The following is a 25,758-nucleotide window of genomic DNA, read 5'->3' as shown; positions in this document are numbered from 1 at the left end:
TTTAGTAGGAGCAGTAGCGACTCACATTAGGTTAAATTTTACACTATAAATTTAACAGTGTACGAAATTATTTATTTTAGTTTAAACTTATTTATTATCTCATTTTATACTACTTAAATTAATGTAAGTGATTTAAGTAATTTTGTTATAATACATATAACATTCACATATAATTTACTCATTTACTTCAGTATTTCATAATTTCTAATATCGAGAGTTTCTTACAAAATCAATTTTTATTATACATTCATTCATGTTTTAAAGATATTTCCTAACGAAATATTTATATGATCTTTTCCCCTTTTAGAACATACAAAGAAAAAACGGTTTCGAGAAAATATTTAAATTTAGCTAGATACAGACCTAAAAATAATTTTGTTAGACCATCAAAATAATTATGTAGGACGTCCAAGCTGATTGCTAGAATATTAAAATTTTTTTGCAGCGTTGCTCATTATGCTTGATGGTCATACATAATTATTTTAATAGTCCAACAAAATTATATTTTTAAATTTATATCTAGCTAAATTTTTAGATACTTATGCAAAATTTTCATGTATGTATATTGCATACTCAATTGAGATTAATTTAATTTCTTTTAATTAATATTATATAGAAGAATATTAAATATTAAGAGGACTAGCTTTTCCTGGAACCTTCGCTTTTGCCAGCTTAATAAATCGTTTTTGAGTTTACGATCAGAGAGGTGATTATGTATCCTGAAAGGAGTTGAAAATTACAAAAGCAAATTTACTAGAATATTTATAGTTTCATTGGTCAACACTTAGGACCGGTTGTTTTAGTTTCAAATAAACTATGTGGTAATTTGCCTATTGGATAAGAGCAAAAGAGTAAAAGAATAAAAGCATAAGAGAGTAAGAAAGTAAGGTAGTGAGCTGAAGTTTATCAAAAGGTGGAACAACCCTTAAGCCTTAGTGAATTTGTTTACTTTTGTAAGCTTCATCTCATTTCAAGATACACAATCAATCCCCAGATAAGAACTCCCGCTTGCGGGATATGATTGTCTATGCGAGTATTTGCTAGTGAGACACAGGCCCAAGCAGGAGAAAGGGAGGGATAGCGAAAGAGAGGAGAATTCCCCACTTGTACTCTGAATGGAAATTCAACAAGTGTCGGGACGAGGGCTCGAGGGAACGGCCTAGAGCTTCCGTCGTAACTTTCCATCCAGCGGGTGGTTTCAGTGGTCGTGTTCGCGCGCGGAAAAGGGGTAAAAGCCAACATGGGAATTAACTGTCGGTTACCGACGTTCAAAGCGATACCACTCGCTTGGGTCGGAGAGTCGCAATTTGTCTTAATAATTACGCCTGCGAAGAGCGTCGCGTTGCCGCCTCGCACACCGGTGCAGTATAATTATTACGAAGTGTACTCACGTACACGTGGGGGGAGGGGGAGGCCTCTTAAGTTAATTAGATATAGATTGTCCGCGCATGAGGAATTCAATTCCCGCGCACGGGGTATATATGCCGACACCGTGAACACATAACATTTTATTCCTTACTTTCTTTTTTTTCAACCTGTTTCTTTAATCTAGAAATAGTCTGGGAATACCTGGAATGTTTTTACAACAATTTGCCCAACGGCAAAAAATGAATTGTTGTAAAATATCGTTTTGTATGGATATTGTTTAGCATATTTTCTTTCTTTTTTAACAGTTATTCTTTACGAACTTTTAAATATGCAATTCCATCGAAAATTCACAATTAAAAAGCGATATGTTAATTAAAATCTTTATTTTTGAGGAGTACTGTCATAATAATAAACTGCTTAACGTGTTTATTTTGTTTAAATATTTGTTTAATTTTCTATTTACTTTTTTCAGAAAATTCTGATTAAATCCATATTAAAAATATTCTCAAATCCTAATAAATCCGGAAACAATCAATAACATACAATATGATTTAATAATAGTGATATTAATTAGAGTGTAAAAACATCCTAGAGGTTTAAAAAAATTAGGTGATTATTAAGAATCACGCTATGTACAGTTGCGATGTGCCTACTATTTCTTCGATAAATTTTAGATATGCAATGTTTGATTAAATTTAGGGCACAATCTTTTTAACGAAGTTAAAAATTGCGGATCGACTGTGAGAAGTTTCTAATATCCAATTATGACGAACTTTGTCGGTAAACTTTCAGCTACAATTTTCACTTTTCTCCTCCGTGTGTCTGCCCCTAATTAATCAAGATTCAGCCAAGCGAGACGGTCGGCTGACCCAACGAGCTAAGGTCAGAATTTTGTGCAGGACGCGATTTCACGGGTGTTGGCCTCCTTTGTGGCGGGTGATGTTTGGAGACGACCTTCGTACGGATCGATTCAATTTACCTGAAGTCCTCCAGGCGTGCCTGGAAGGCCTCCTTGCTCACCACGTCGTACGTTTGCGTCTTGCTTTCGTCCCTGGGCACAGATACCAGCGGCCACGTGCTCATGTTATGGAGATCCTGGTCGGTTATGGCGAATCTCTGCGTCAGGTTCGACCTAGTTGCCGAGCATAGGGTAAAGTGAATTAGGGAGGAAGATGTAATTCTCATTGGGACGAAGTTTCCTAAGCGTATCAAGCAAAGTGACCGTACGTTGAGACCACGTAAAAATAACATGTTGCAGAAATGGATATTGTTATATTATTAGATAATTAATGACGTACGTTTTATTGTTATTAATCACAAGGTAATTAATCACGAAGAGAAAAATAAAACAATTTTAAACTATTAATTGCAACAATTGATTAATTACCTTAGCCATAAATATGCAATTCTCGATTTATTGCATTTTCTTGGAAAAGGCGGTAATAAAAGCCAAACGAGAGACTAACAAAATAAAATTCTTAATAAAAATAAATATTTTTAAGTAAAAATTTTTTAATTTATTTTTTGTTAGATATGGAACATTTACGTCAATTTTTGGGGGTGCTTTATACTCTTATAGCCAGGATTATTTTATAAAAAGAATCATCTTTGTTCTTTATGTATGTTAAAAATAACGTATGGATTATACCGATTAATTAAATATTTTTTATTCGCGTTTCTAGAACATATATTTCTAAAAATTTTAATCGTCTCTTTGGATGAGCAAAAAGTGCCAACAGCTTAAAAGTCCTGCAGAAAAAAATCTGCCAGGAGATCGGAGTATACGTTACGAAAATATTCCAAATCAAACAAAATCAAACAGTGCACCGAGCAATATTGTTTTTAGTCAATTCACAGAGCTTTTCGAACGATTGTCGCGACTACTTCAGTATTCTGCGAGGCGTTTGTTTTTACAGAAACGTGTCGCATTCCCTCGTCTTGTCGATTGCGAAACTCGAGAAAGCCATTCGTTCTCATCACGCGAAATGCAATGGAAAGCATTTCCTCGTGCTCTCGTTCGAGGAAAAAATTTCGCATTTCGTCGCTGTGGCACGATCACATGGTCGGATCAATGGGACTTGTGAACGTTCCGATAATTACACGAAGCGTATCAGAAATGCGAAAACAAACGAACTGAAAAGGGAATTAAATTGTATTATTATCTAACTAAACGCGACTGATGTTGGCAAGCGACAGAAAACAAATCAGAGTTATCGTATCTTGTTTTCAACAAAAATACAAATTTCATCTATCGATGAAAACTGGGAAAATAGTACCTCAATGTGTTGCCGTTGGTGTAAATGAAAAAAGCCACTTCGGATCTCTCCAGCTGCATCCTGGTGACCATTTTGCCCAGATCCGTCGCTATAGTCACCTGCAATTATCATTGAATATGCATCGAAAAAATAGCGCACCTATCATCACAGAATCCTAATTTTTACGAAGAAATACACTTTGGAAGGGAATTCTTTTTAATCCTCTAGGGACAAGTGTTGCATATTTGCAACGTTCATTTTAAAATTGAATTTGAGATAAATTCAATTTTAAAAGTAAATTTGGGATCTGTGCAGATTAGTTATACTTAAAACTGGAGATGGAAATATAGTATTGAACACTGAATATAGTATCTGCCAAAAAGCCTACACATTGATATATTCTTCACTTACAAGACATTTTTGAGCAAAATCAGTAAAACAATGTTTTTTCTTTTATAATGAGACGATGCCGTCTTTAAAAACTTAAGGGAACTCTGTTCTATCAATTCGAAAAGTATTTCCTAAGTCCGGCTGATCCAATACTTCCTACGTTGGATACTTCTATACGAAGGAGATAGTCGTCTTCATCGAGATAATGGTCCGACGTTTGTTCTCGCGGAACTTCCGTTAGAAGACAGAATTAATTGATAAAACACGAAAGGACCAAGTGGAGGGTCTCGAGTTTCGAGAGACTGAGTATTTCCAGAACATATATTCAATTGCCACTTCAAGTCCCAAGTGCCTGGAAAGTGTCACTATCACTTTTGGGACTCGCAATCATATCATCTCAAGCACTCATGAAGCTTCATATCATGAAGCACACATGAAGCTTTTTCTCGGCTCTTATTTGCTACTCGTGGATTCGAAAAACAGATTATCCTACATGCTGTCTCATTTCTTATTTTACGTCATATTGGCGATGAATATTCCATTACATGGAGATTCGTCGGTGTAGGAATCTTCATCTTTAATAATCCTCGATTCTAAATCGTTAGAGCAGATTTCTGAGCAGATTTTTTTCGATTGAACAGAAACTTAAGTGTCATAAATCCGCTCACGAGGATCCCTTACACATTTCCACTTATTAATCACGTTATATTAAGGAATCTCATCAGTCTAAGCTCGAGCCTATGTTTGCATTTCAATCTCACGGCTCACGGCGATGAGTGATATTGTATTAATGCCGGTGATAAAATCGTTTTACGATCCAAGATAATTATTAGCGTGGTTGCAAATTGCACAGCAATCGCAATTAAGTATCCCTCCGAAGCACCGTTGACGTTCCACTGTCGATCTTTTCTATCTCTCTGGAACGAAAACTTTCGCCAGAGAAGTAAGGATTCTCTTTCATCAAGCGAAGATCTTTCGTCGAAGACCTAGCACCTCCGTAAGCTCACGAACTATAACAGAAAGTTCTTTGCCAACTTGCTCTTTGTCAATAAAGCGCTCGTATACCACGGAATAATCCGCAGCTCTGCTAGCGTGCCACGAACTTTTTAAGCCAGATCAGCCTGGCATCCCGGCTTCTCAAGTCGGGTCAGAGGTCGTCCTGCTTATCCTCATTGCTCCGACGAGGTCTCAGCAAAGTTGCTGTAAGGATCAGACTAAAGCCAGAACGAACGTACACTCGGCAGTAGTTCGTACGCTGATTTTAATAATCGCTGCATCCGACTTAAAACTCACAATTTTATAGCAGCACTTATATATGAATTCTTAAAGATTCTTGTAACCATTTCTGCTTTTTTTAAGTCTTCTCGATCTTACTTATTCTTAACTTTTAAACGAGGGCTTTCTTTTCAATGGCTTTCTTTTTCCAATGTTCTTTCAATGCTTTTCCCATTACTTATAATTTTTTATCGATAAAGATATATATACATTTGTTTACCGTTATAGGTATTCCTTAATGTCTGATGTTTCGATTAAAAAAAATTTTTTTTACAATATGTTTATTTTTATAAAAGTTGTAAGCGATCGATTTGGGTGGGTATATCATATTGCAGTGTATTGTTCCCATAATATGGCGTTTTAAGGGTTAAATATGTAGCCGTCCTTTTTGGAAAAAAGTTCTATCGTGATAGATATCCTTTTTATAAAATTACATATCTTCTTTTCAATTTTCTTTTCAGTTTTCATTTAAATTTCTTAGTTTTACAAAAAGTATCTGATTCAACAAAAGTCTCGATGTTTCTTTTCCATAATTTTCTGGTGTCCTAGATTATTCCTGTCATTCCGAACTGCAGCCTCCGGCATCAGATTTTCATTCTCTATAATGTATTCATTCGTTCTGTTATCATTTAGCTTGTCATCACACAGATCTACAGAATGATTGATGAAAAATAATTTGTAACGTTAAATTCTCATTATTAAATTAAATAATATTCGTTGTGACAAAATTTTATATTACGAAAATTAATAAATCTGTAGTGTTACAAAAATTTAAAAAATATAATGTCCAGGAATCTTTTTAAATCTAGTTCGAGCTGAAAGAAAAATTTCCAATGCTTCTTATACAGTGTAGAATTATAGGGGGTGTGTCGCAGAGAGCGAGGTGCGTCGATGAGTATGCGAAACGCTCGTCGGTTATACAGAACGCGAGTACGATCGCAAACATACCCGACATCACCGACAATGGCGACCATTCTTGCGACGTTTGTCAAACAAACTCGAGATCGAAGACCGTTGTTCCCGCAGCCAACATTGCGATGAATTTCGATTTGATCGACCTTTCGTTCCCAGGAGAGTCGTGTCTAATATCCTTGTTGACAAGGCGATTAGACAGAGAGCAGTGGAAATTTTCTCTCCACGAAGGAAAAGCGCCACGAATAATTTACAATTAAGACAATGGTCCACGTATTATGGTTGATCAAAATTTACTTACTGCTTAATGTATTTTCTAATACACAAAATAATGAGGTTAAAATTGACATAAATTTAAGAAAGTGATCGTGAAATTATTTGGTATCTTAAACTCAATCAGCGTACATACGTTACGACTTTATATTTAACTAGCCATAGATATGTAAAAATATTTTTCACAGACGAAATTTATTTTGTTAAGAAAAATCTAATAAATTTAATGAAAAAAAATTTAACTTTAATATATATCTTAAATTTAATAAACCTGGCCGTAAATAACACACGCACACAATCGAAATATATTCGTAAGAATAATAAAATATAGAGAATTTTTCGAATTATAATATTTCTGTTTTATTAAGAATAAAATAAAGTATCGTTTTTCAGTGCTTATCAAAGAAAATTTTATAAATTTAAAATTTGCTATTCTCAGTTGTGTTTTCCCTGCGATGGCCGACTAAACATCAGTTACGTCATTGTCCCCCCCATCTCGCTCTCTTCTTATTTTATTTCATCATCCCTTGCAAGCGCATCTCGCCTCGAAGTAGTAAAAGAGCGACGATGGCGGCGTGTATATGCGAGTCGATAATCCGAACGTGCGTGAGAGAATAAAATAAAAATAGCCAGCTCGTCGCGCGAGAACGGCTGTAACGTAATTTCTTGTGCCGTGCCGGACACCGTCGCTCGAATCGGAAATCGAATCGAATGCGATTTCCAACGAGTGTCCGACGTTTTCATTAACAACAGCCCCTAGCCCTGCGGACTAGCCCTCCTCACTCTACAGAGAGGAAGAGCGAAATCGTTCGTCGCTGTAACCATCCGTAACTCTATGAGAGCTGATGAACGACGAACCGATACTCTATCACTTGATCACGAAATTGCGACCGCATGCAGCAATCAAAGCTCGTGCAAGCTTGCGTTTTGATCTCGCAAAGCGAACGAGCGGAGTCGCTTATTTACTTCCTTGCTGTAAATTACGTTAAATTTTAGCATGCTTTTAGCAGGGCACATTATTGAAATATTTCCCCGTTATTTTTGTACATCATCACTGCATCCTTATGATTATAACGTAACAATAAATTTTTCTTTTTAGATCTTTCCTTAGAGCTGAGAAAGAAATTTGAAAATGAGACTGACTTATTCTTATTGGTTCTAATTAATTAATTTTACGTTCTTATATTAGTTTTTGTATTATATCATAAAATTAATCAGTCAATATTATTATCGGATCCTTGATTATAACGTGACAACAAATTTCTCCTTTTAGATCTTTTCTTAGAGTTAATTGAAAAAGGGATTTGAAAATGGGACTTATTGTTGTTGACTTGAACTAATTAATTTCATGTTCTTATATTGGATCATAAAATTAGTCATATACCTTCTTTTTACCTCTTTAAATAAAAGTAAAGAAGGAATTGTAGTCGTGAGGCTTGTACTTCAAGCAGAAACGCCTCGATTATGTCGCGATGCTATTCGCAGACATTGAAGCGCGTAGGTGCGGTGTATTTGTTCATTCTCTCGTTACCCTCAAACGAACCGTCGCCGTTGATCGATCACCAGTGAATTATACCAGCCCAGCCTAATTACGCTCTTTACATAATTATCAGGGCGCAACGTGGCGGCTGCGAGAGCACGTGGAACTTTTCGCCCGTTACTTCAGACAATGCTGAACTAGCAATTTGTAAAACTGGAGTTTCCGCGAAACTCACATAGAATATATATGAGAGAGATGCTGCAGAACGGTTTCTATAATAAATTGCTTTAATATATGGACTCTTCGAGGAACTTCAAAGCCGACATTTTGCCGCAGATAATGGAATCAATTCGTATAAATGTAAACTATACTTCTCGTTAAAGTTAGGAACACAAATTTTCTATAAAAAGCAAAGAGAGGACACACCATCGATCTTATGATTTCAATATCAAAACGTAAAGGTGATTGATACTAAAAGTACCAACGTTTCTTACTCACTAAAAGGACTAAGCAAATAAATTGAAAAAGAAAATGATGGAAAATGAGATGTTTCATCAATATAAAGGACGTAATTATAGGAAAGTCAAGAAATTTCAGAATCCTACAGTCTTTACCATAAATATAAAATACTCTCACAAATTGAGATACAAACATTCTATATCTAATAAAAAATTAATTAAGAAATAATTTCGTCGCAAAATAATATTATTTTTTAACAATTATAATATTCTGTTAATTTTCCTTTGACTTTTATATCGTAATGAAAAAAATTTCTCTGGTTGGATTAACTAGAATTCTATTTAAAGATGGACGAATTTTTTCTAGTTACATCTACTAGAATTCTAGTTAATCAGAATTCTCACTCTGATTGATATGATCAGAATTTTCTGGTTTGTCCATTTTCAACCAGATATTTTTCTCAGTGCGTCTTTTTCAAGAAAATGTAATAAATTGAGAGTATTTCATACTCATGGTCAAGGCTGCATCTTTTATAAACAATATAATATTAATCTAAGAAATAGAAACGGTCACTAATGACCCTACTTCTTGCCTTAATTAGCGATTCTCGAAGGGCAACTTGATTCGCTCACCTGCGTCTCTATGTCGGACACTTCCTGACGGTAGATCAGGATGTCGTGGAGAGTATTCGCGGTCTGTACGATCAGAGCGAGGATCGGTATGAAAGGTAGCACCAGCATTTGCAGCAGCTGGATTCGTCGACCGCGACGATGGGCCGGATCGGTCGCGCGGGCCCAGCACGACTTCTTCCGCTTCGCTTTGGTCCCCGAAACATCGTCCGACGAGAGGCTCCTCACGGAACTCACTTCCGCCACGCAGGAGCCGTTGCGCGGCGACATACTGAGAGGAAATTAAATTGTCAGTTGCCGAATGATTTTTATCAAATTGGAAAATCATTCTCGGAGGCAAATATGTACAGTTAATATGTTTCATGCGTACGTTCTGAAGAATTTCAGAAATTGATATTTAAAATCAAGCACAGTTACAAGCATAATTATAATATAAAAAAAGATAAGAAATCTAGAAGCTTGTTTCAAGATGCATACGAGATTCAAAGTAGGAAATTAAAATGGGTTTTAATCAAGAAGTTCTCTCTGAAGTTTTTAAAATCCGATAATCTTCAAGAATGTTTAGGACTTTTGGAATAAAAGGATTCAACACAGTTTGAGATTTCAGAATGAAAGTTCCGTAGCTTTACAAGTTCGAAGACACATGCAACTAGTGTAACAATTCAAGGATCGAAGGATATAACTCAACGGTCCGTAAAAGCTCAGAGAGACGGAACGATTTAACAATTAATTCAGATGCGTCAATGTAATCGTTGTGTAATTGGAACTCAGAAGCCATAGGGAATTCGATTAAAAATCCATTATCAGGTCGATTGTGCGTCGCGGAATTGCTCGATGGAATTGTTCAACGAGAGACGAGCTTTTATTTCCGACTTGTCGGTGATACGTCGTCCTGTACGTCCGAACTTTCGCGATCGCGTTAATAATGACAAGCTGGATAACGAGCTGGCCGGCGGGTCTTCGTAATTAAACGCGACACGAGAATAGAGAAGCGTCATAGTCGACTCATAGCCGTGAGAAAAAAAATGGAGTTCCCTTTCCCATTCAAAGCTTCGCAATTGCGAACTTGGGGATGCATTCGAATTCGATAACAGAAAGCACCACGTAAATATCCATGTAATTCCCTTTTCCATTTTCTCTCTTTTTTTTTTTTAACAACTAGAACGTTATGTTCTCTCTTTGTTCTTGCACCCTATTTTTCTGCGTTATCGAGTTCTGAAGAGGAATAAAACAAGTACAGCAATATCTAGCATCGGTGTCGACGCTCACGTCTGCTGAAAATCACAAGAGATAAGGATCTCCCACTTATGAAAAATCAGGTCACGTTTTAGTGGCCTGATTTTCAATAAGCGTCTCAAATTGAATAATTCTCAAAGTCCTTTGGAACAACGAGCGAAAAAAGATTCGCTTTATTCACATGAAAGTTCATTTCCAATTATGTTTCGATAAAACTTCTCAACGGGCGAGTTAAGAGTTGCGCGTTGAAGTAGATCAATTTCATTGCCATGAGTATTCCACTGTTAAATCGAAATGCCCTCGTTCTCTCGTAACCGTAACGCAGTGGGAACTGGAATTCCCACAACGAGGAAAGTTCCCAGAGGTAAAATAAAGGGACTTGCATTCGCGTTGCGTTCTGTTTCATTCCTCACCTTGTTATCTCTAGAATTCATGGTAGACAGAGGAAGATGGAAAGAGGGTGAAAGGGGGAAGGAGAAAAGGGTTAAGCGATCAGAACGAGTGAGTTTGACTTCGTTGCGGCTCTTTGATGTCGATCTCGAAGATGGCAAAGTCAAAAGCCTCTATCGGGGACGGCACCGTCTCTCTGAATAGCGTCTGATTTTGTACACGCGCCTACATATCAAGAAGAAATTAATGGCTCACTGATACACTTTTCTTCTCGTCAACGCAATGAGAGAAAACCGTCATCGTCGTAAACTACGAAATAGGCGCGCCGCGTTATTAATATCACATCGAGGTGAAAAAGGGAGACCGTCGCCTAATGTGCCTTGGAAATAAATAATCAATAAATCATATAAATCTCTTTACGATTGGCATAACTTTTTACTCCCACATCATCCCGGTTTTTAAATGAAAAAATAATGGCCTCATGATTTAATCACTCATTTATTCGTTTCTTCGAATTTTTAGATTTTTAGAGTTTTTTTTAAGAAGTAAAATTTAGAAGAGATATTTTAGAATCTTTCGTACTTTTATTACTTTTATTTTTTAAATATCTGAATATTTACGGTTTAAGATGCTCGATCGATTTTTCGTCTTTTGAAGATGGAATGCAGTACATCTTAAGATCCTTTGAGAATATAAGTTCAGGCCAAAGGGCTGTGATGCGTTGCATACAATGTGCATCTCCGTACTATCCTTCGCCTTCGTGCATAGTAACAATGTAACACGGTAATAAACTGCACTACACAACGTTGTTGATACATAATCTAATGGCGTGTTGCCGCTGCTTGTTTTGCTGCTAAGGACAAGAGAGGGGTGGCCACCCCGCAGGTAGTTAATTGCAACAGCGCGCCTTGTCTACCCCCTCTCTCTCCCCCTCTTTCTGTCTCTCTCTCTTTCTCTCTATCTCTGCACGTTACATTACGTTATCGAGAATGCCAACTTTGTTTTGAGATTGAGCTTCCATCCATTTATTCTGCACTAAATTGATCTTGCATCTAAATTCTCTTCTAAATAAATTATATTTTGTTCAAACATTTGTGGAAATAATATTAAATTAAAATAAAGCATCTCCTGAATCAAGCAAATAGCTGTTTATCATATACCTTTTTCAACTAATAAGAGTTTACGGAACTAACGAAGTGATATCCGCAAAACTTTGGAAACCACTGAGTCACATTGACGTTACACTCCACGATACGTTTAAGGGTGATGAACACGCGTGTGAGTAACTGCCGGTGTTGGACCGCTACTGTGAACATAGAGCTCAATTCTACAGTAGATGTGTTCTCGAGTTCCGCGTCGGCCAATCCTGGAACATCGTGGAAGCATCCCTGTCGATACTAAGGATCGCACTATAACAACGAATAACGAATCGAGAAACCGAAAATCCGAGGAAAGAATCGTGAGGAAGGATTGGAATGCTGGCGAATCGAGACAAGGATCTCTTTGCAAAATTTTTATTCTCATTTCCTGAAACACACCTTCACGAAATCACTATTTTTTCGGAAATTTTAATGATTAAAGCTTCTGATGTTTGATATTTCAAAAGAGAGAGTGAGAATTTAAGAAAATAAGAATCGTAATTTATTTTGTTCGATCGATCGATCGAATAAACTTTAAACTAATTGGATGTGAGTGCAAATTTTCAAAATACTCTCTCTCCTCCTCTCTATCTATCTATCTATCTAGTGTACGAGCAACAATCTGGGGCGAATGTCACATGATCGATGGGAATTAAATTTGATGCTAAAGAGAATGTAATGGAGGAATGTGGGTGCGATTACAAAGCGTACTCCTGATAATTTCATTGGCTCTTTTGAATATGCATTCTCATTGCATACCTCTAAGTTAATGAAAACGATCATTTGTATAGAATGCATTTAAAATTAAAGGTTAATTATTGAACTATGTAATTGGCACAAAGCAATAAAGTTAAATAAAATCGAAATAAATGCATGACACATACGTTAATTAATACTATTGCAGTCGACATAAAAATCCAAAAACATATACGGGGAATATAACAAAAAGGAAATATAACATACAATTTGAATGATACTTTAAATAAGCGCGAATATTTACACACATTTTCTCTGGAATTAACAGAATAAAAACATACATGCATATATAACATACAGAATACATTCCATTTACTTTAACATATAAAATACATTTCATTTATTTAACTATTAATAAATAATTCCCACAGAAGCTAAACTATTCTGTGTAATAAAATGAAACGAATAAAATAATAAGTTGCGTGCTCGGTACTATATATTATAAAAAATTACAAAAATAAATTAATCAGTTGGTTTTTGAGAGGCTCAAATAATACTTTGTTAATGTATAATTGATTAACCTTTGTACACTTTGTACCTTTTTGATATAAATTGGCACACCCGATTTTTCCCCAATGCTTTTCAATGTTTTTTCCATTGCTTATAACTTTGTTTATTAGTGAAGATGCGTACATTTATTTGGTACCGTTATTTTCGATTGAAAAAAATGTTTTATATAAAAATATTTTATATAAAAATATGTTCTTTTTTATGAAAGTTATAAACAATTGAATTGGGTTGAATATGCCGTACACCAGTGTGTTGTTTCCGTAATGAAACATTTAAGAATCAATATCTATGTCTACCTATGTAGATTAATTTTAATCTTAGAACTAGAAAAAATTGAAAAGCAAATTAATTAAGATTAAAATTACTCTACATAGAAATGAACATAAATCACGTTAAACTTTAATTCGATTATATTCTTCTTCGAAATTTAAAATAATTTTTTTATTCATGATCGCTACAAGATTTAGCAAGCAATATACGATGGAATCACGTTATTAGCTGTATCCAGCAATTTCCCTTCACATGCGGGATCTATTGCAATGGCACGACTCGCGATCGGCGAAGTTGTCAGATAAATTGCAAATAAGCTTAAAATCGCCATAAAGCTGCTCAGAAGCAGCTTTTCCATAACAAGCTTTTGATATCGAATCGGCTGAAAATATTAGAAAACTGAAACACTCCCCCGCGCTGTAAAGCGCACTTGTCTGATAACGGCAGCAATTCTCGTGCCCGTTTGTTGCCAAAGCGAGAGAGACGGATGTCCTCATGAGTAGAGAAGATTAATTAAGCCTTTCTGTGCGCAGAAGTATTCGCAAACCGGTTTTATTGGAAACCAACACTACGGAAATTAATTATCCTGCATCAACGTTGTTATTGCTACTTACTCTACATACGGGAAGGGATGGAGGATTGAAATCGCGAGCCGTATTTGTGTACAACGGATGTTTAAAGTGTCCAGATTACGATTATGGAATGATGAAGCTGAAGCTCGCGCGAGGATTGCTCCGAGCGAGCGTGTAGCTTAAAGCTATTTGCGATACAAAGCGATGTAGTGAAAAACTGTGACATGTATGCGCTAGCTTTCATCTATGAGCCCTTTGAGGCAATTTGGAATCGATTTCTCTCTAACGAAAATGTCGAGGGGACCGCTCGCAATAAAAAGTTTTTAAATTTTCCACATTAAATATCTACGATCGATTCTCGAATTATGTATCTGTCGAAGAAGAGCTTCATTCGACAGAGGAACCAAAGGAAAGATGAAGTTTCGTTATATTTGAGACTCACTTCTTGAGAAATTTTTTATTTTCATAACACACGGAAATCCATGACGAGCGCGACCCCTTCAAAAACTCCGTCGGAAAAAATATTCGATAAAACTAAATGAATATTGCACTGTGTACAATTGCAGTTTAAAAATACATACTGCGTGTGATGTATCTGTGTGTATGTGTGTGCGTGTGTGGAGAAGATAAGAGATAACACGTCTATCTCGCGCAAGTTGTAACTAAAGACATAAGAGCATGGATTGTCATCCGTATCGAAATAGTACATCAAATGTGGTTAACAAAAACAAGAGAGGAACGTGAAGATGACAAATCTCCCTCTCTTTCCAAGATACTGTGATTGGTTGAATAGAAAGAGATAGAAACTGGCCGTTTTCGCGCCCTATCTCTCATTTTTGTCGACAATTTTATACACAGATGGTGCTTTATGTCTTTGGTTACGACATGCATGACGCAGTTTCTCAGATACCCTCGAAGTCACATACTCACTCTATGCAGCGAATCAACGTGCAACCATTAGCAAGCCCGAGGAAGCCTTGGATCCGCCAGGAAGCAGCGGCGAAGCTTAGCAATCGAGACGATGGGTCGGCATCGCGGATGCCGATCCGGGATGCGCGAAAGCGATCTGGAAAAGCAGGGTGCGGTCGGACGAACGACGGATCCTTCTCTTTCCTCTTTTACGATTGGTCTCAAGATCGTGATGCAATTCTTTTCTTTTTTTCTTTATTGACTACTTTATACGACAAACACGCGAGACCTCATCATCAGTCAGAATTGACGTGCGTTTAATTGCGACAGAGAACAAACTTATCGCGACACATGAATTAAAAGGCCAAAGTGTCGATTGAATTCTCCAATTGCTGGCGGAAGCCTTATCGACAACGGCATCGACTGGGGTCGACCCGCTTTCTCGTGCGTCACCCTCGTGCAATCAGTCGGGGACATGTCGCGCTTCTGGCCGAGCATCAGGCCGAACGTAACGCGACTTTCACCGTTCGCCAACAATGAAAGGGTGTCCGATCGCCCATCCCCCGCAGTCCCCGCTTACCCCCGCAGAAGAACGACCGTATTAGCGGCGCTTCCGGAAAGCGGTGTGTACTCACTCGTTCTGTATGGTGAGCATGACTGCAGGCCGCAGCGACGATGTCCGCCCTCGCCTCTCGTTCCTCGATCTCTCTCTCGCGATTCGATCCCGAATTGGTTGCTGGAATCGGGGTCTGAATGGCACGGGCACAGCCTCGCGAGCCTATTATCTCATAGAGGAGCCGGCAGTCGCTGCTCGCCCTGTCCATTCAGCCGCGACATAAAGGTGCGCGCGCTTGGTAGGGGACCATCATAAAAACCTCTCTCAATGGATGGTGAAAACTACAAAATTAATGCGACGACGGTCTGCAATCGTCGGTCACCAGCCGCGACGACGATCAAAGTGGCCACTTTCGACCGGGTACCACTTTCGCGTGACGGGTTGCAGAGTCGGTGTCTGAACGGGAAATGCCTTCTGTGATGCGCCCGTCGCCAATCCGCGTAGTTATGTCTCGCAAAGAATCTTTTTCAACGAATAATGCATCAAGGTGTCTCGAGAATAAAATCTACATCTTTAAAACTTCCATTTCTTTGTAATTCTAACACCTGACTTTTTGACGAAGAACAAAAATTATTCGCCAATCTAGACTTTTGCGACATGATCCATTTATATTTCATTTTGATTATTATATTTTGATTAATATCGTTCAATTTATGTCGTGATTTCGTATGCAGAGATTATTTTATGTGTGTCATAATTGGTGAATTAAATTATGTCGAGCTTTCTTGAAATTATTTGCCGATAAAGTTAATAACGTTTGCGTCTTAGATATCTCTTCACGATTTTAATAACAGATTTTTAGACGTGAAAAATATTATTTTTAATTATAGTAAAAACACTTTTAATTTTATTAGTTTAGTATTCGGAAACAAACAAACTTTTGCCAATATATTTAGAATAAATCGGTTCGTCGAAAATTTTTGTGGTAAATTCTTGTTTTCATATTGCAACTTTGAAATATCTAATGTCAAATAAAAAAATTTTCCAATTAAAGTTGTAAAGAGCGCACTTATTAGAAATAACATATCGTTATTTTAAAAAATATCGCAGAAAAGTATTTGTGCTGATATGTGAGGGCTCGTCTGTAAGTTGTTGTCGAGTGTACCCAAGTGGCTTTTAAATCTAATGTCGTGGTAGAGAGTCAGTGAGGCTTGAATGCAAAATCCTATTTAAGGCATTTCCGGTGCACAAAAATATCTTCAACTGAGAAGGAATAGTAAAAATTCTTAATGATTAAGAATTTAAGAAACATGCTCTTATAAAGAATAATACGAGAATTTGCTGTAAATATTTAAATTACTTATACAATAGTAATAACATACATATTGAAATATTTATTAAAAAATTAATCAGAGAAAGAGAGAAATATATATCTTAAACAACTGTTTTTATATAGTTTACTTTGAAAATTAAACGATAACATTTTTATTTTTACGTATACACCATTAAAATGTATACGATTTAGATTGCTTTATGCGCATCATTGGACAAATATACAAAAAACAATTAAACTTAATACTTTATCCATCCGGTATACTAGCAGTAACCTTTTAGCGAATGTTATACATACACGCGTGGTAGAAATTCAGCGGTGCATATCAATTAATTAATTGCTGGATGAATTGGTCCATTGACAATATCGCTGCCTGTGTTAGGGTTCAATTAGTGATTGGATTCACAGGTTTGGGATAAATGGTGACACAATTTATCGAACAATCGAAATCCAAAATCGATAGCAGCGGAAAAAAGCAAATTGTATTAATTGCGTTTGGCAAATTAATGTTTCGCTTAATTGAAAAAATGTATTTATAGAACAACGATTATTTAACGATCTTAATTAAGTCAGATTATATAAGTGTATGATTATATATAGTGTGTAAACTGTATAAATTGCATTAATCTAGAAGACATTTTAATTTTAGAAAAGATCGAAGAGAATTTTTCCGTTTCAACGGAATTGGCATGTCTGTATCGAGACTTCTGATGTAGCATAATTAATCATCGCGTGATTTAAAGATACAGGAGGAAATCTGCTATGTATCGAGGGACATATTATAGGTTTTCCATTTACGCCCACGTCACCAAATGACGTTGGTTGTTCCAGTTTCGAAGTATTGATACACGTCGATAAAATTATGTCGAGCGGCTGAGATTTTTTCCTCAAGTTTCACGTGCGGAGAACATCCATAAAATCATGTCGTGCCGAGCTTTCGGAAGGGAAATGACGAAACTTTTATAAGCGCCTCGAACTCTTATTCGAACGATCGGGAATGCAAATATTGTGCATAACTAAAAGCGCGTCCTGTATCCTATTTTCTCAAGGATATGCGTCAAACTCGATTGATGTCAAGTATGTTATTCATTTAATTTAAAGATTATGAATTGAGATGAATCGAGATGTAACTCAACACATTCTGTTTAAGATATAATGGGAGATCAAATGAGCATCCTGGACTCAGGAAAGATTTTCTTGTACAGTATAATGTTCTTCTTACACGCAAAGTCTATCAGGCGAGAAATTGATACGCTATTAATCGAACGATCTTTACATTTACCGATAAAATCTTCCTCGGCAGAAATTAACGTCTTTGAATATTAAGTTTAAACAATATCTCGATAACTAAGATTGAAAAGATTTCAAAGACAACGTTACTTTAAACGAAGAGTATCGGTCTGCCAAGTTTCGATAAATATTTCGGTAACCAAGATTTTAAAAAATTCATCTAAAGACAACGTTACTTTAAACAAAGAGTATTTAATGTCTTTGTGCTGTTTTGAATATCTTTCATAAGGAAAAATCGAGAAATTCGCGCTTGACATTTGCAGTCCTGGTGACATCTATCATGTTAATCCTATAGTTTCTCCCCGTCGACGAATCGGCGACAATCAGATGCAGAAGGACAAATGCTTCCGGCACGTCCGCGCAACTTGTTGATATTCACGCCTCTACGTCGAGTTTATCGATAGCTACAGCCGATAGTTCGCGGACTATCGAATGGTTCTGACGTTATCACTTCCGCTCCGCCAGCCTCTGCAGACTCCGGCCGCGCGCCACGCAAATGATAACGACGTCATAATATCGATAACGAAAATAACGGCAAGGCCGCCCGCTACGAGACGAGAATCGGCGAAGCGTGCATCGTAGGGAGAAAGGAGGATTTGCTGGCGGCTAATTAATGGTTAAACAGAATTTAGTAGGATTAATAAAAGGACGTTTGTTTCCTCAAACGTGTCGCAGAAGCAACGGTGATCTTTTTTTCCTTAATTTCTCGATAAACGACCGCTATTTTGCATGTTGCATTTTATTTTTCAAAAAGTCCATTAAAATACTCTTTTAATTTATACAGTTAATTTACACAGTATAATTAAGCTAATGAAATCTTGTTACAGCAAGCTCTATTTATGAAACTAATTATCGTATGTTTAGTTATGTAAAGGTACCATTAACATAACAGTTTAATTTATAAAATAATACAATATAATATAATGCAAAAGTAAAGATACACATTTTGTCAAAGATTAATGTAATTTGTGAAAGAGCTCTATACGATAATTGCAACGTGCGGGTTAAATAGAATACACAAGTAACGGAGTATGCCGTTTTCTCGTTAATTAAATCAGAATTTCTGGATCACAACTATGTGGATGTGATCTGATCTGTGCAACTCAGGAATGTCCAACTCACGGCACACTCCTATCTAATGTTCTCTCTTGTCCGAGTCGGACAACGAGGTATAAATTATTATGCATTTATGTCTCACAAGGTATAAACTGAGAATCAACGAAGCGAAATCCAATTATGATGTTGAAGGATGAGATGATGCTCGCAGCGTTCATTTTTCTTTCTGCATATCTCCATGAAAAAGTTAATTGCATCAACAATTTGCGATTATAATATGAATGTTTGATTACTTAGCACTAAATTCATTCTTCAAATTATAGTGCTGACTACAAAGATTTAATTCACGGATATCCGTATTTTTTGCCATAATTAACATGCAGAATGTTTTGCGATCTGATGAATCCTGAATCGAAATTTTTCCTTAACAAAAAATTCAATTGATCACGATGTTATTTCAATAACTTCCTTGAAATATGAATTCAAGGGTCTATCGAGCAGAATTTAAAATTAAATGGATGACAATATGACACTATATGTACTTCTAAGGCGTACGATATTCGTTTGTTCTTAATCGACCGTGACGCAAAATCCGTTTTGCTGCTTGTGTCTTACGATAGGAGTGCTCGTATGTCGGTTTATTCCCGCTTGTGCTTCTCAGATACGGAAACTTAGTTAGACCACGGTTAGTTAGGCAATATTGTCGCGAGTGTCTCTGAAAAGTCTCCGCGTCTCGTCCTGACAAAGCGAGGTCTCATAACAACGTTCTTAATAGCGTATGTATGTTACACTCGTTAAAGGTGAATGAAGTTGGGGCGTCATGACTACAAGCTTTCGCGATCACGATTGCAACAGCGCCAATTATAGCTAAGCTCTCTAAGACGAAGTCGTGATTTTTTCCGAGGCACTTCCGACTTTTCGTGACAATTCCCGAACCTGTCATCAAATCAAACTTAGGACTACAGTGAACGTGAGGTAGTGATGCATTCGAGCGAGACGAGACGAGAAAATACCGATATCGAGATTTGATCTCGACAAAAACAAATGATTGATATGAGATTCTCGTCTCGATGGGCCGATATTCTCGCTTCTTGAGATTTTCGAATTTTATCGCGAGACGTTCAAGAATATCGGCTGTCTCGTTTCATTTGACGAGACCGAGACGAGAAAAACAAATGATATATGATAATCTCGGAAACGATATTTTTAATGATACGAGAAATTCCGAGACGATATTCGAGATTCTCGTATCGAAATGCATCACTAACGTGAGGATTCTCACAATCTAAGGATTCCCAGGAAACGCACAAAAGTCAACAAAAAAATCAAAACGACTTGATATTCTTTTAAACTGTTTCAACAGAAATGGCAAAGGTTGCAATTGATTGATTGACGCGAATGTGTAACATATCTCTATGGAACGTATGGAGATGAGTTTTGCTTCTTAATTACGCGATACGCGTTATGCGACAAATCTGTGCCATGAGCACTATAAATTACAATAATACTTAAAAACAGCCCGTACGCAATGAATTTACTGCCGTCCGTTATTATGAATATCGCAGGAACAATGACGCGAGAAAAATTTACCGGAAACTTTTAGAACAGATATAATATCTCTCTTTTTCTCTTAAATATACAATTCTATAAATTTTATGGTATTATTATACTACGTTATTTTTCTATTATAATACTTCCCATTACTTTTATATTATTCTGCTATGTTATATTATGTATTTTATTACTTCTTGACAAACACACACACACACACCCACACTCTTTCTCTTCTATTATACATAAAAAAATACAATATGACGTCAAACATACCATGTATTCGTGAAGAGTAATAACTAAACAGAGAATCTATCGTATTAACATACGAAACATGCATTAAATTGTTGATAATATTAAACATTAATTCATTGATACTACCACCATTAATATATGTATACTACCGATTTCATATTACACATAAAGGGTTACAAAATGGATTGGTCACGTTTATGTCATACCAAAATTATTAATCCAGAATTGAAAGAATTTAATGCCAACCGACCCACTGATGTAACGCGTTAAATTTCTAGATATCATTTTGTATACAAGAAGATAAAATATCTTTGAGAATATGAAATGGAAGATCTGACACATAATAAATGATCAATGTCGCACTTTAAAAATATTATCTTATATAAGTAAGAAGGCAACAAAACTAACAGCATTAAAGTAAAGTTTACATTTATGAAAACTTTTATGAGATACAAGGAACGCGTATAATTTCCTTTTGTTATTTCATTAAATATTTTTGAATATTTAAATTATTATTTAGAAAATTAGATTTATTCCAGATTTTTGTTCCTGATTGTGATATCTTATTGTTTTATTTTATTATTATTATTTATGCGTCTTGCAATTTTTCCGTGTCAAGTCTTCAAGGTAATTTTTATTTCTTTCTCTTTTGTAATGTAAAAGAGTATCATTTACTGACTGAAAGTTTAGTGACTGAAAGTAATGCTGCGTCGAAGTATTTAAACAATTCAAGCAAGTGGACTTTGACAAGAAATCGTCTAATAGTCCAAGAATTAAATCGATCTCAAACTCGTGCGATAACCATCGATGGGCCGGAACGTATCGTGCAAAGACGACATCCAAACGGAGTCACTCTCCAGCCTCCGTGATAGATAGGGCACGTTGGAAGGATCGTGCGTGCACTTTTAATAGAGAAAATTGTTCTTACGCGTGTACAATCGAGAAGAACGAGGGACACGTGGTGGAAGCTTCGCGGACTTCGTCCTTTCTCTGTTTCCCTTTCTCTTTATCGCCCCCTTCTCCCTGTACCTCTCCTCCTTTTCCTACTCTGTATATAATATAATTATATATATTTATAATTTTTACATATGTGATTATTAAGTGACAAAACATATTTTTAAAGATATACCTAAACATTTTTTAATTCTTTATAGAAAGATATAATAATCGCAACATTCGATACTATATTTATATTTTTAATAATATTAAGCTTTACTTAATTTTTATTATGCTACACTCTTATGTGTATTAAAGTTATAAATATTATTTATTATATCGAGAATTGTATAGTGATACGAAATGCAATTTATTAATTGCTATCATAATATATACCGGTTTATTATCTTGAACAATAAAACTAATTAATAATATAACTAATTATAGCTAACACATAAATTTGTTAAACAAATTAGTTGGAATTAATCAGGATTATTTGTATTATAAATACAAATACATGAAATCACTTCGTTCAATATGTATAATGCATTTGAACAAAGAAACAGAACATTTGCGAATTACTTGTTTTAGAAAGGACATTTTCAAACAGCTTATGTTTCACAGTAAAAAACAGGAAACATAAATGTCAACGTAATTATACAAACGCAATTAATTAACATCTTATCCCATGCTTTATCTGATATTTTTGAGTCGCTGAAATGTGCGCTGTTTAATCATTTATGAATTGAATTATGTATCTATATCACAAACATAAATTTATTTAAAGAAGGCCATTTTGGTCACACGTTGCCCTTTCCAACACAAATGTTCCGTTATCGTTATTTACTTGGCGATTGTGTGTTAAGTGCTCTCTCTTTTTTCTCTCTCTCTTCGAGATCGAAGATACTAGACCCTTTTCTGCGTATCCGCCTTTCTTTTTCTTGCCCTCCCTTTATCGCTCCCTTTTTTTCCCCCGCAAACTGAGCGCGACCGTGTAGCACGCGATCCGACGGAGCAAACAGGTGTTCCCGCGTGGAATGCGCGACTGCATACTGACGCCGCGACGCCGACACGCGGTGGCGGGTCAGGCTCTCAGCCCTCTTCGGGGACTCCCCGTTGTAAGCTTCGGTTTCCCTTCGGCGCGCGCGTCCGCAACCCCGAGAGCGCATCGACTATGACGCACTATACGCTTGCGAACTTCGTTCCCGAGCCTGGAGAATTGTTCTATCCGTTTACGTGTACATATATTCAATATAATTTATTATTTGTATGTTTTTACGCGAAATTTTCTGGGAAAGCGCTGTCTAAATTTGTTAAAGCTCAACTTTAATTCTCTCAGATAAATCTAAGATCGGATTGTTCCCTAAGTGAGAACATATAATTTTCGAATTTCAAGTGATATTGAAAAATAACTTTTATAAAATAAATTTTTTGCAGCTATAAAGCCCATGTAATTAAAAATTCAAATTGTAATTAAATATGATTTCTAATTTCGCATTAACAAAATTTTGTTTAAAGATTTAAATACGAAAATTGATAATGTTTAAAAAATATATGTATAGAATATCTAATAAAAAAGTAAAAAATGAGAAAACTACGATCGCACGAAGCTACGATTTTCTATTGCTTAAATTATATTATGCAACGGATACATTTGAATTCATAAATTGGAATTCATAAATAACAGCAAATTTCACGTTAATTATAATTCTAAGAAAATTATCTTATAAAGCTTTTAATAGATCAAATTATTAATAAATATATTTTCAAAATCATATGCACACATCATTAAATATGTCGCATGGTTTATTAATTATGAAATAATTTTCTGTTTGTATACATACTCTTTAAATTTTTTGGAGAGAAATCTCATTGTAAGGAATGAAAACCGATCGTCTTGAAAAAGAGAGTATATACAATATATATATATAAGATATTTTTTCTTCTTAAACATTATATTATATATTCTACTATAATTATTAAATTATATTAACATAACTTATATAAAATTTCAAGTCGTTTTTCTGTTAAGTCGGTTTTCATTTTTAGTCGACTTAATTATAGATCACAATATTTTCTAAATATCATGCACTTTGACGTTTAAAAATAAATGTTAAAGATTAAAAATAATAATCTTCTGCTAGAAAAAGATTGTCATTATTTTCTTGAATAAAAGCGTTTCTAACTTATTTAAATTATCTATTATAGCATTAGGAACAGAGCAATAAGAAGATTTATTGTCTTTTTGTACCTATACAAGTATGCTAAACTTTTTTTGCCAAATATCAAACTTATACCTATTTCATTTTAAGTTTCAAAATTATGCACTAGTTCGACTAGAAAAAACAGATACATTTTTATTAATTTTTATACGAAAGAAGAGATATTAGAAATCTACTATACCGACCGCAAGAACGACCTGACGATATTTCATATAACAGCTGTTGATTGTTCAATTCACGTGGCTACGTAAAGCACGTGGCACGTCTCACACATGTAAACTCAGGGCACTGTCGTTATAAGATTGCATAGATTTGTTTTACAACAAATTTGTTTTGCAATAACAAAATTTGCACTAATAAATCCATTTTTTTATTTGAAAACTACGTAGCTAAATATTAGCGATAAAATCATGGTGTCGAAAGATAGATGTGATGTAAGTTCGTGTTAAATTGAGGTATCAAAAATGGATATACATAGATACTAATCCGTGCTACATCTACAATTGAAACTGTTTTAATCGTTTGTATGTATATCATGAACTCGCATTTATGCATATCCATTTTCGACATCACGAATTAACACGGACTCGCGCGCCATATCTATTTTTCAATACCACGTTCAGGAGTCCTATAAGTCGAGTACGTAAATCGAGTTGGCAAGTCTCCTGGAAATTTCTAATTTCTTTTTTGGATGTGTTTTCTAGGCCCTCAAATATTTTTTGATCATAACTTTGTCGTATATATTTTGGAATATGTTAAACAATAATATGTTAGTAATTAATAAAACTAAAATAATTATTAAAATATTACATAATGTTATAGCAATATTTCTCTAAATATTGCAGATTTTTGTGGACATAAGAATATTGTGACAGTATTGCAGCAATGTTTTGTGAAATATTACAACCTTTCAAAATAATATTGCTGCAATATTTCGTGCTGTAAGGGAAGTATAGTCTTAAGATATCGTCTTAAGATGGTGCGAGTCTGTGCTAAATCGCAATACTAATTATATTCTATTTATTGTTAATGGGATCCTAAAGTCATCTGTTTTACTCATTCAGTAGAACTTACTCATATACGATTTATGTGTCATTGACATATCACTACACACTATATAATTGTTTTATTTTTATTGGTAGAGTGTAAATATGACAATATCTTATTCCTAGATATTGTCCTAGTTAGAATCTCTCGGTGATAAAGATTGCTACGTTTTGTAAAGACTGATAAATTCATAAGATCATTATTAGATCATTAAGAAAATCAGTGCAATATTTAATACAATCTATTGACACTTATAGTTATTTTATTATTATTGCAATATATAATTAATACTTATTCGATATTTAATAATATATATTATAATTTCATTGATTATTGCATTTTACATTAATTTTTTCTAATCACAATTGTTATGCGAGGTAATAATAAGTTTAGCAGATAAATTTCAGCAACGCTCAATTCTCCATATATTTAACGAAATTTTTAAGTCATACAGTGACTTATCGAAACGTAAAAGGAAAGTATGTCAATATCGTAGACATATTAGGGAGGAAAGTATTGAGCGCAGGTGACTGAGCGAGGCCCTTTTTTACTCAGACGTCTACTTATATCCTTCACAGGCTCTATTAAAGCTTTCCTCGAACTATTAAGCATCAATACATGTAGCTATCAACAGTACACCGATAATGTTTCAATCGACGATATAGAGCCTTCTCTATCTCATTAGTAAA

The 25,758-nt window shown here is 35.3% G+C and overlaps 1 protein-coding gene across 1 annotated transcript in view; it reads right to left on the bottom strand.

The window, feature by feature from the left end:
- The window catches only part of LOC108757745 (uncharacterized), a 33,480-nt gene extending 17,900 nt beyond the window's left edge, over positions 1-15,580 (bottom strand). Inside the window, exons 1-4 of the mRNA XM_018502281.1 lie at positions 15,459-15,580; positions 9,045-9,312; positions 3,645-3,742; positions 2,348-2,500 (exon numbers count right to left, since the gene is read on the bottom strand). Of these exons, the coding sequence (XP_018357783.1) occupies positions 2,348-2,500; positions 3,645-3,742; positions 9,045-9,312; positions 15,459-15,478 (539 nt within the window). The 5' untranslated portion in view covers positions 15,479-15,580. The remainder of the gene's footprint in view (positions 1-2,347; positions 2,501-3,644; positions 3,743-9,044; positions 9,313-15,458) is intronic.
- Between the last annotated feature and the right edge of the window lie 10,178 nt (positions 15,581-25,758).

This window comes from Trachymyrmex cornetzi, unplaced genomic scaffold (assembly GCF_001594075.2).
Source record: "Trachymyrmex cornetzi isolate Tcor2-1 unplaced genomic scaffold, Tcor1.1 scaffold147, whole genome shotgun sequence".
NCBI classification, from domain to species: Eukaryota; Metazoa; Arthropoda; class Insecta; order Hymenoptera; family Formicidae; genus Trachymyrmex; species Trachymyrmex cornetzi.
Note: the sequence above shows the minus strand (reverse complement) of the source record. Positions and strands in the feature narration are given on the sequence as shown.